Raw genomic sequence first — 12,675 nt, 5'->3', positions numbered from 1 at the left:
ATTTTACTTGAGTTAAGACAAACATTATTGTATAATTTGTATGGATAAAATCTTACCACTCCTTTAGGGCCAATCATTAGTTTTAACACTCTATTTTTTTATAAGTTTCACACACAATGGTTAGCACTCTATGACTTGTATTTATAAAGTAAAAACTAACTCACTTACAAATTGGAATGAATAACCGACAAATTTATCAATTAGCGTAATAAATTCCAACTAAAATTATCGTAAGGGAACGGGAAAAGACAATGAATGTGTATTCATCGATAATTGTCGTCTCTAAGACATCAAATAAATTCATCATATAAATTTTGTCAGCCAATCGATAATTAATCAACTTGATTATTTTATCTCTCATCTAACAAAACAATATTGTTTTTTTTTTTTTAATAGACATGTTAAGTAATTATTTAAATATATAACTATTATTGAAGTTTCGGGAGAAATTTGAATTCCGAAACACTTTATCTACAACCAGGACAATATATTTAAAAATTGGGGCGTATGGAAATCCTTATTTATTTGCCAGCTCCCCGTTAATTGTATATACTCACTAGTTACCGTGGATGCCGACATACAGTTAAACATTTTTCCTCGAGTTTCAAATATTTTAGATGTGGTTATGGTGATCGACGTGATCCGTTTTTTAAAGTTTATCGCAATGTCCCAAAAATGTTTATCAGGATTATCTCAGAAATATGTCTGGCTTTATTTACAAATAAGCATTCTAATAATGGCAAATTATTCAACATGTCGTACTAAAATAACATAACTAATATATACATTTTACTACCTCAAAGCAAAAAACTTCTATAAAGTGGTCAGTTTTTAATTTTCCAATAATGCGTTTTATTTATAGTATAAAGCTTTGCTTTAAGTATCTATGTATAAAAACAACGAAATAAATGTCAAATGGTGCAAATAATAATTATTACAAATTATATTTAACTTTTATGAGACATTTTGCAAGTAAAATATTTATTTAATTTCAAATATCTATGTTTTTAGACTAAATTATCTAATTTCACGAAACATTTATAAAATTAAATTACTATATACAATTATTATAGGTCGTAAACCTACGTAATTCGTTGATAAATTATCTTAATGCTTAGTAATCAAAACCCAACTTGCTTTGTTTCTATTTGCGTCGAATTCTACATAAATATTTATTCATAAAAGTTAACACTTATTCAAGTCAACGAACCTAGATAATTTTGTTGCCAAAAGAAAAAGCTTAAAACATATATTCCCATTATTTGGACAAGTCCTCTTGGATATTCCTCGGCGTAAACAAATTGTTATTAAGTTATAATAACAATGATAAATTGTATCAGCTACGTTCAAGTCGTTCAACGTATTACATAATATATAAATCTAAGCTAATATTTTATGTTTTTCTGCAGAGTTCGTGTTGTTAAATTACGATGTGATGAGTAACAACTCGATTATAAATATTTACAATGGCGAACACATGCTGTTCGTCCAATTTCACCCGTCTACGATTTTGGACCACACGCACCTACTATAATATTGTTTTTCAAGGTCGTTTCCTGTTTACAATATCTCGAAGGACTTTCAATTTTTATATTACTTATTACACTTATGTTGTCAAATGCTTTATCATACATCTATTGTTAAATAGATGCACTTTGTGTATTGCAATTAATTACCTTGCTAGCTGTTGTTTTTAGTTGACCTAATTTTTCGTTATCAACCGAGTTTTATAATTCGTCCACTTATTCGCACACGAAACAATAGCCAATAGGTGCATAATATATTTTATTATTCACTTTCGTTGATATCATACAAATTAATGTTATCACAACACTAATTTGTGAACATTGAATTATATGTATTTGCTAGAGCTAATAATAATAATATTAACAAAACCATTTTAACTTTATGATGTTTATTAGGTGTCACAGTTTAAATATAGATATATTCAATTATCATATAGGTTATATTGTTATAGGTACTTTCCTATCACACATTTACACATAGATAACACAATTCAAATGTTTTAAAATTATGTTCAGTGCAAACATAAGTAAGCAAATATGTTGTACCTTGACGTTAGTTATAACTCGTGCGGTTTATGCAATTTTTTCATATAATATTTAGCTTGCGTTAGAATCGATTTTTAAAAGTATTATAATACATATCTGGTATATCTACCCGCAGATCTGAGTAAATTTAAAATTATTGAATATATTTAAAAAATCAGATAGATATATATAATATAATTGGTATAAATTAGATTCTAGATTAGAAGTTACTCTAAAATAATGTATATTTTTACAAGTTATATCAAAAATTCTAAAAATATTTTTTTCATTAAGTTATTAGTTTTATATTATTTGAAGAACAAATGTAATTAAAAATACAAATTATAATGTAACGCATTAATTAAAAAAAGAAACCGAGGGAGTTTTGCTAAACAAAAATATAATTTACTATAATATAATAATTAATATCTAATAATTAATATTATAATATATTTAATATATTAATATTATAACTAACAATTAATGTTATTTAATATACCTACTGACGTACCGATGAGGCCACGTAGGTATATCATGTTGAATAGTGTGAATATGATCGTAGCATAAATAACTTAAAATTAATCTAAATATTTTTTAAATTTCATTGTGTATAGTAGGCACACAACTTTACAATAATATAACTATTTAGTGACAACATTTTTAGAATCTTTACAAATACTTATTTTTTTTTCTACAGAAAAATCGATAACTAAAATCTTTATTTTTCGTTTAAATAGGTAGGTATTCAATTTAATAGAAATTTAACTTGATATTACGTTGATAAAAAATTAAACCTATAATATATCTATTTATTGTTGAGATTTTTAGGTTTCTGTAAGAAGGAGCAATTTATGAAAAATAATGTTTTAAATTTAAATTTAAATTGTTATGTTCATAATAACTGTATCACCTATTTGAGAAATTACGTAATTTCAAATTAAAGGTCATTCGAAGAAAACATATAAAAACTATATTTACACTACGAGTCAAAAATGGTGGATAAACTGAGAGGTCTAATGGTAAGAATTCGGAGAGATATACAATTTGAAAATACTACGTTATGGCCTGGAGGAAGTGCATTTAGAGTTTCTGGAATTTGGACTTACCTCGTTTCTGTATTCTATGAATACACGATTCCTGTGGTGTAAATGTGTGACTGAATAATTACTATACATAGTTTCATACTGGATTTATGTTTATTCTCAAATACGCATAGTCAGTCAAAATAAATTATGCTTACAAAATAATATTTTTAATTTTTTTTAAACGATAGGACAAAATAGGAGTAGGTAGTAGATTACTGCAATAAACTAATTTTGATGATTATTATTTAGTCCCATCATCTTAAAATTAAATATATTTTATTTTAATGTTTAAACATGACGAATCTATCCATAAATAACACATTCTACTCATTATTTCAATATTTTGTATTTTTGTGACTTATGTCGTTTCTCAAATAGGTAGTTGGTGGTTCAATTAGGTATAGTTTATACTGTTTATAGTGTTTACTACTTATAATAGTTAATTATATAAAACGTACCAACTTCTTGTTTATCGTTATAGGTAGGTATCGTTATTAATTACTTATTTTGTATTTTTGTTGTTTAATACCTTCAATTTGCAATAATTAGTTATTTGTTAATAACAGTTATTGAGTATTAAATTGAATAACTGTTTTTTGTTCGTGAAAATAATTTCAATAATATTGATATTATTAGGTTTAGCCGGTTTAGGTATGTTATTATGACGTCAAGTAGATTTTAGTTTGCATTTATTAAATTGTATTCGTTTCGCACTGTAATAGCACGTGCACATCATAATTGTTATCAAAATATGATAAGAGAACGATAACATATTATCATAATAAATCTATTACCTATCTATTATGACCATTATAATATTTTACATATTTTTAAGTAGATGAAATAATGTTAGTACTTAAGTACGTTTAATAATTATTAGTTATAGTTTATTGTAAAATTTTTCATATAATAAATTAATGTAGTGTTTTCACTGAGATGACATCTGTTAAGCCTTTGCAATTGACTTTAGCCATCATGAAACCTCATGTGGTGTCCTGTCCATTTTCTTTACTTGTAAGTATTCTTAAAATGTGTATTTATATACCATTTTGTTTTAACATGATATTCGTAGTTAAGTTAATATTTATTATATCTATTATAACTTATATTAACCAAAGAGAAATATTCTAGTACCCTTTGTACCTAAAATGAGTGTGTTGTATATTTTGGTCCACATGAGAAGTAAACCATTTGCGCATGTAGACTGATGACAGTGACCAATTTCAACTGACGCCAACATTGTTGATATTATATCAAATGTGTCAACTCAAACGCGTTTTGTTCGGGACACAATTTACTGCATTTATGGGCCAGAGCAGCGGTTCCCAAACTTTTACGACCACGGCACCCTTGAAAAATAATTTGTGTTTTGCGAAACCTCCTTCTTTAAATAATTAAAAATAATAATTTTTAATTATATAAATAATCCAAGTATAATATAAAATAATTTTCTCAATAATCACATACATCTGGCGGAACCCTTGAGATTGTCCCTTGGAACCCTAAGGTTCCGCGGAACACATTTTAGGAAACGCTGAGCCAGAGTATAGATATTTTTATTGAGTTAATTTGATTTTGTTGATATATTAAAATAATATTGTGCACACAAATTAGATTCATAATAGTACACCATTGATGTTTTCAACAGGATATTAGGCGAACAATACTGGACAATGGTTTTTACGTTGTACGTTCAAAACGCCAAACTATTAAACTAGAACAGGCAAAACAATTTTATAGTGAGCATAAAGCAAAGTTCTTTTATAACAGACTCATTACATTCATGACAAGGTATTTAAATTTATTTTAATAGCTTAAGAATATTTTACTTATTTTTTGATTATTAGTGGACCGTCAGAAGCATATATATTGGCTAGAGAAGATGCAATTTCAGTTTGGCGTCATTTAATGGGCCCAACTAAAGTTTTCCAATGCCAGCTGAGTAATCCTGATTCTATAAGAGCTAAACATGGACTAACAGATACTAGAAATGCTACACACGGATCTGGTAATTTTGTATTTATTTTGTATATTATACTCCATAGTTTTACTTATTTTAAATAATATTCATGTAATCATATACTTTAACACTAATAGTAATACATACATTAAAATAATTAGACAGTACTTTTAATTGTAAAAGGAAATAAGTTAAATTTAATTATTGTAAATATTATGATCCTATATATATCAGTATCAAAAGAAAAACTTAATGTTTAAGTTCATGCTTTATGCAGTTTGAATTAAATGTATGTAAACACTAAAATAGTTTGAGTTTGCCAGTACATCACTACATCATATTTCATTAGAAAGAAAAATAATTATATTTTATAATTGCATTTCTAATACTTTATTTCGTTTTATTTTTTAAATTTTTAACCAAAAATATTTAAAATAAATTTTTTTAAATGAAACAAATTATGAGGCTGTCTAATACTTAATTCTTTTTATTTATGTAATTGCTGTTGTGAGTATTAGCAAAATTGTGCAATTAGTAATTTATTGAGTATGAATAAAAAAGAACAATGCTGAACATTTATTGGAAAATTATATTGTGAGTCAAAAGAAAGATTTAAATTAATTAATTCAAAAACTGATATGTAATATTCAAAAGGGAATAAGTCGTACAATTCCAAAAATATTATAAGTAATAATTTTAAATTTATTTGTTTAATTGTTAAATAGTTTGTTTTCCCCTAAAAGTAGTGTTATCCTTTTATCCATAAAATTCTTAATCGTGAGGGAAAATGTTAGCAAGTAAATTTTTTCATGTAATCTGTACTAATATCGATAAAATATATATGTAATAAAAAAGAGCCCATCTATACATATATTATCAATTTAAATAACTAAAGTAGTTGAGGTTTAAGAATTAAGGCACTTTAACAATTTTTAATATTTAACATACAATTTATTTTATAATTTTTTGTATGATAAGTCTATAGACTAAGTTTTGTTTAAAAAATATTATTTTAGATCTTTTATCAATGTTAATATTGTTAATAATAAATAATAATCAAAAGTAATTTATAAACATAATATGTATATTGGATTAAATAATAATTATTTATATTATAGATTCTGATGAATCAGTTCGCCAAGAAGTCAGCATAATGGTGCCACAATTTTGCTTTGAGCATTGGAAACAAACTGAAGAACCTATGTTTAGGGATGGAAAAGTACAGTTTAATGATCAACAATTTATTCATTTTGTACATAAAAGCTAGACCATTTATTTTCATATTATGATGAGGATAATATTAAAATAATGCCAAATCAACAAAAATTATTGTTATTTGTTGGCTATGTTGTTTACCAATTGGTGTAATAATGATTTTACTGTATTAGGTATATTATTTAAACAAACCAAATATTAGTAAAAGACTTATTGTGTACATTTTATTTTGTGTTAAAAAGTATGTATGAGTTTTATTAATAAACTAATTGCATTATATAATCTTGTACAAGATGTAATTTGTTTTATTTCCTTTAAAACTAATTTGTGTAAGTATAATATTGAATCAATCAAATAAGCATTACATTACCACTTATCATAATATTTACCATTATTGTTATTATTGTAAAATAAGTTGATTATAGATTTTTGTTTAAAACCTTAATGCAGAGTATTGATGTTTTTACAAACTAATATTGATAAATGTAAAATTATTAAATGAAGATATAAATATTTGTTTTATTTTAATCATTAAATAGTTTGTTTAGGTTATTTATATTGTTTATAATTCTGAATTCTCATTTATTTTATGTATGATTTTTAAATGCAATTTAAAATTTATTTCAAAATTTTAATTTTATCTATTAAGATGTATAATAAAATGTATTAAAATATTGCATCATAATTGTCATATTAAATCTAAGAAAAATGCAGATATTAATGTCAGTAATATAATAATATATTTGATAAAATTTGTACAGTTGATAATAATATAAATAAAAAAGAATAAAATCATTGACTACTGCTTTTTTTTTATCACAGCATATTATTTTTATTTTTAATACTGTTAATATTTTTGAATACATTTTATTAAACGTGTTTAACATTAATTTTATTTTTTTGTAAAGACCTATTCTATAGTCAGTTTAGAATTAACATATTAATTGTCTATATTGCGTTAAAATTTATAACTTATACAATTAATTTTTTTTTCTTTTTTTGTAAAACAAGGATAACTTAGACCTGTTTTAAATACTGATAATTTTTTATGTATTAAAATAATAATTATGGTGAAACAATGCTGAATGCTGTATGTACTAATGTAATAACTAATAACTAATATTTTTTTTTATATGTTTAATGATAATGTACAATAGTTATTCTGAATTAGTGTAATTTGTAACTGAATATTGTAAATAACTCGCGCATGACATTTTCTATACTAATTTATTGCACTTAAAGAAAATATTAAATATGAAGTTGTGCATGTATGATACATTTATTATCTCGGTCTATCAAATGCATAATAATATAGATAATTTTTTTAGATCAAAATCCATTTTACAGTGGGATGTTTATGGGGTAGGCCAACCCAATTTTTATTTGAATTGATAAGTTTTTTTTTTTATGGCATGTATAAATGTATTTAATAAAATACATCAAGTATGGTTAAGATTTAGAGATGATATTGTCTATAATATCCACTTTAAAATAAGTATTTTGTTTTTTATAATTGTACTATATTATTTTTAAAGTTGTTTTTTCTAAAACCTAAAAAAAGACTGATGTTATAAAAGTAGATATTAATGTTTTTTTTTTTTTTATTAATAAGTAGGTACATGTATTAATCTGTTATGGTTGTCTGCTATAATTTTAAGTATTTTTACTATTAATTAAATAATAGTATATTAGAACTTAATCAATATTGTTACTAATTATTTGCTTTTTAAATATTCTTAAAGTAAAAAAATAAACCAAGAGAAAGTATAACGGATAAAATTTAAAGATTCACTTCTTATAATATAGTCAATTGTATAAACTAAATTGTACCTATGTAAAAATTATAAAACCTAATAGAGTATAGAACAAAATTAAACTACTGTATGCCACTACATTACTGCAATGATTGTTATTTTAAATATTAAAGTGAGTAGACTTATTAAGAGGACGCCATACCCGCATGTGTTGTCTCTGTCTTACTAACATACATCATAACAAATTTTCGTTCAGTAGAATGCATTTTGTGATGTTAGCTTTAATATTACAGTAAATTTACCTATTATAAAATTTAAAGGTAAAAATATTATCTAGACAATGGCATATGCTTTTAATGATATTATCATTTTAAAGTGAGTTATGAACATTTTAAAGTTGTTATATTTTACATAGCTTTAACTCACATTAAAATAATAATATCATTAAAAGCATATGTCATTGTCTAGATAATATTCTTACCTTTAAATTTTATAATAGGTAAATTTACTTTAATATTAAAGCTAACGTCACAAAATGCATTCTACTGAACGAAAATTTGTTATGATGTACGTTAGTAAGACAGAGACAACACACGCGGGTATGGCGTCCTCTTAACAAAAGTCAAAAGTAGCCAGTAGGTAATTTTAGTAAAGATAAGAAATTTAAAGATATTCATTTTGAAATAAGTTATGTGAATTTTGAAATTGTATTGTTTACTTTGGTAGGGTAGAGACCACACATATACGTTGTTTCAAAAAAAAATTTATATTATAATTTTATATAAGTAGGTAGGTATCTAAAATATTATTTACAGTGTTAAAAATATTACACTCGATACAAGAATATAAAGCATTATTTTGACAAAATGACTTGCTATAACTGTAATTCGATTCGGTGTAACTATTAAATCTTTAAATCGGTATATTTTTAAATCTATACTTACTTATAAGTTATAATATTATAAAAGATTTAATTGTTTGTTTGTATTGAATATTAGGCTCCGAAACTACTGAACCGATTTAAATAAAATTTGGTACACAGATATTTTAGACACTGAGAAAGTACATAGGCTACTTTTTAATACTTAAAAAGGGCTGTAAGGGGTTGAAATAGGGGATGGTATATATTATAACACCGTACCCGCTACGGCGTTGCCCTCGACGTCGGTATCGGCGGTGACATGGAAGGGGACGTTTGGGCGGCTAGATATGGGCCGCTGCCGTACCACGAAAATATTACACACACCGCCACGACGCCGATAACAGTCGTACCTAACCTGAGGTGACTTTTGCCGGGGCAACGCCGGGTGGGACACCTAGTTAATAATATTTTTCAGTAGGTATTAAAATAAAATATTATTATGAAAACTAATGGACTAAGTTGTTCAATAAATCAAACAAATAGTTAGTACCTACTTAGTATTTTTCAATTGTATGTTTATCTTATTCACACATAAGTTAAATCTTGTTAAAAAAATGTATTCTGAATTTCTGATTAAGAACAGTCGAGTTATAGATCCAACTTGTGTTCTCAGATAATATGAAATATGAATGCATCTATTGGCTATTGCCGTTTTTTTTTGTTCTAGCTGTCCGGTTTTTACAACCTTTACAGGCGACTTTAATAAAAAGTTTTTCTACAGAAACACTCACTTGGTCGGTTGACTGCATACAAATCTGTATTACATACAATATTTATTATTTTATTTTTCCAGTGAGAAATCATGAAGATACGCCTTAACTGATATGTTCATAAAGTTATTAAGTACCCTTAACCGGCTTAACCCGAAATATGTAGGTACCTACTTACAACCTACAGGCTATAGCATTGAAATATTGGTACTAGCTAAAGCAGAACAACAAATCCTCGAAATCTTTGAAATGTGGTGTTGTATAAAGATGCTGTGAGTGAGTTGGATAGAATATCATACCAAAGAAAGTATACTATGTGAAGTAGATGAACGCAGAGAGATATGTAAAATCATCAAACGATGGAACATGATTGATCACATATTGAGACAAAAAAAATGAACTAATTTATAAAATGATAGAAAGAAAAATTGACGGTAAAAGAGACCGAGGACGTTCAAGAATTTGATGTACCTACTATCTATTAAACAAATGATTTCCAAAGCTATAGAATATCAAGCTATACTGAACTGAATAGGTTAGCTAGGGAAGAGTGAAGAACGTATGTTCAACTGTAAAACTAACCATATATGGGTTGAATACAAAAAATAAAAAGAAGCTAGGTATCTACATATTTTGATATATTTTATATTACCGACATAGTACCTACTACTTCGATTATTTACCTACTCAGTGGTGTAGGTACTTAGAAATTTCAATATAGCGGCAATACATATTTTGTCAACCCTCCCCTCCTACCCTTATAAAACTTTTATTATTATTAAAGCCTCTCTGAAAAAATGTGAAGTAGGTGTATAATATCAATTAAAACATATAAATCATAGTAAATTACATAGATACGAAATTTAAATTATCATAAAGAAATTTTACCTATAGTAAAATAAAAAAATTCAAAACTTGCACTTTCTTCATTCAGAATAAAAGTAGCAAAACCATTGAATTATTTTTTTTAAAAACCTAATGAATGTGTTACTTCAGCTTCAATTGATAGTACCTCTAAGGTTGCCGAGTAGCGATGTTGTACTATTTTAGACTGTTAATAGTTTTTTTTTGTTCTTTTTATTTTGTATTTGAAAAAGAACGCTTTGGGCTATAATTTGTAGATGGCATAGATAAAAAAAAAATACGTAATGCAGCATCAATATACGGATAAATACTTGTAATATCATGTTTTTTATTAACTGTATCATTTGCATTGTTGTAAGATTAACTTTAATATTTTTTTTTAAGTAGCACTGAGATTGTACACCCTAAGTTTTCTGTAATACTTCAGTAGGTACCTATCTTCTTTTACTTACTTTCACGTAACTTAAAAAATAAAATAAAAGTTTTCATCAATTTATCAAGTTTCCTTATTTTCAATTCATATGATAACTTGTCAAGTATGACATATAATAAGTGTCTATAATCAAATTGTCTCTCTCTGAAAATAAAATTTTATTATCTTTCTTTTTATCAATATGAATTTTCTTTTTTCTTTCCCGTTTGTAATGGTCATTGTATTGTAATCCTTAATTCCTACTTTTGTTATGGCAATGTTTCTAATATTTTCAAAGAATCTTCATTTCGTAAAAATTCAACTTAATAAATTAATGAGTAATATACCTATTTATATTATATTACAAGTTACAACTGTAATTAAAACTATGTTAAAATAGATTGTAGCTATTTTTATTGATTTTATTTACACATTGTAAAATATTTTTCCAATAAAATGTCATAAATACTGTTTCAAGCAGGCAGTTAAGTTTCTTAATTAAGTAATTAACTTCACATTTTGTTGACAGCTTTTCATGTGAATTACCTAGGTACTTAAAATTGTATATAATGCATGTAAATACCATATTATTCTATTTTTGTGATAAGGAATGCCAAGCGTCATGCTGGGCTAACTAGCAAATTTTTGAAATATATTTTACGGTTCCTTTTAATTCAGACCATCTATGTGTTTGAACTTGTACACAAATTATATATATTTTGAATAATGTCTATAAAATTCTCAATCTTCACGACAGCTTTAGTTGCAATACCTAGTCCTAATTAAATTCAATCAATGAGCAGCATAGGGAACAAATAAATTATTAAAATTGAGTGGAAATTGACAAAGTTAAAACAAATTAAGTTTTTATTTCATAAAAATGATAATATATGTTACTAAAATAAAAATCGTATGTTTTAATTAGTCTTGATTGGAACGCGGATTGGTTTTACAGTAGATTCGTTAGAAAAATTAATATATCACATTTTATTATATATTGATTTTTCATAGAGATGCTATAAGGGTGATACGAGACTCCTGGGACTTATTGTATAATCACGGTAGTAAAACCAAGCTAATAAACTCTGTAGTATGTCGATCTAAAATATTGAAAAAGTTTTTACCTCATATTTTCCACAACGTATGTGTATGCAATATGTTTACATTGCTTACAGACTACAGTTTCCTATATTATATAAATTATCATCAGTGTAACAATTGAATAAGATGAAATCAATGCCTATAGTTAAATAAATTATTGTTTGAGCTCACGGTACATGACAACTAAACACGTTTATTTTTCGAACGGATTCTAAGATATTTTTTTTATCTCTATCGTACATTTTAGACAATATTTTGAAACGAGAATGATATATCTATAGTGTTAGGTAGGTAGATAACCATTTAAATTGGATTTAAAAAGTAGAGGCCCACTATGTTTGACTAATAACAACGTATAAGTAATAAGTATATACATTATAATATATGTATATATACAATATACACTCACGTAACCTTTGTTAAAACAGAAAACAAACTATATTATTATGCCATTCAATCAATGTAATACAATAAATAACCAATACTATACGCATTATATTGTTTTGTCGGGACAGCACGGATGAGGAGCTATGTAATAATTTAAAAATATTAAATTGATTGTTTTTTTAATGACATATATAATAGTAAACTAATTTTTTTC

At 25.5% G+C, this 12,675-nt stretch overlaps 1 protein-coding gene across 1 annotated transcript; it reads left to right on the top strand.

The window, feature by feature from the left end:
* The first annotated feature begins 3,929 nt into the window (after window positions 1-3,929).
* LOC132918148 (nucleoside diphosphate kinase 6-like) lies at window positions 3,930-6,603 on the top strand. Its single transcript, XM_060979264.1, has 4 exons — window positions 3,930-4,150; window positions 4,785-4,927; window positions 4,984-5,144; window positions 6,215-6,603. The coding sequence occupies exons 1-4, from the start codon at window positions 4,073-4,075 to the stop codon at window positions 6,361-6,363; spliced, it is 531 nt and encodes a 176-aa protein (XP_060835247.1). The 5' UTR covers window positions 3,930-4,072; the 3' UTR covers window positions 6,364-6,603.
* The last annotated feature ends 6,072 nt before the right edge of the window (window positions 6,604-12,675 follow it).

Source organism: Rhopalosiphum padi, chromosome 1 (assembly GCF_020882245.1).
Source record: "Rhopalosiphum padi isolate XX-2018 chromosome 1, ASM2088224v1, whole genome shotgun sequence".
Classification (NCBI taxonomy): domain Eukaryota; kingdom Metazoa; phylum Arthropoda; class Insecta; order Hemiptera; family Aphididae; genus Rhopalosiphum; species Rhopalosiphum padi.
The sequence above is the reverse complement of the archived record's forward strand: the minus strand, read 5'-3'. Positions and strand labels throughout refer to the sequence as shown.

Coding starts and splice junctions, on each gene's coding strand:
- LOC132918148 (XM_060979264.1), top strand. CDS start 4,073: ATGACATCTGTTAAGCCTTTGCAATTGACTTTAGCCATCATGAAACCT. Junction 4,928..4,983: donor CTCATTACATTCATGACAAG/GTATTTAAATTT, acceptor TTTGATTATTAG/TGGACCGTCAGAAGCATATA. Junction 5,145..6,214: donor AAATGCTACACACGGATCTG/GTAATTTTGTAT, acceptor TTTATATTATAG/ATTCTGATGAATCAGTTCGC.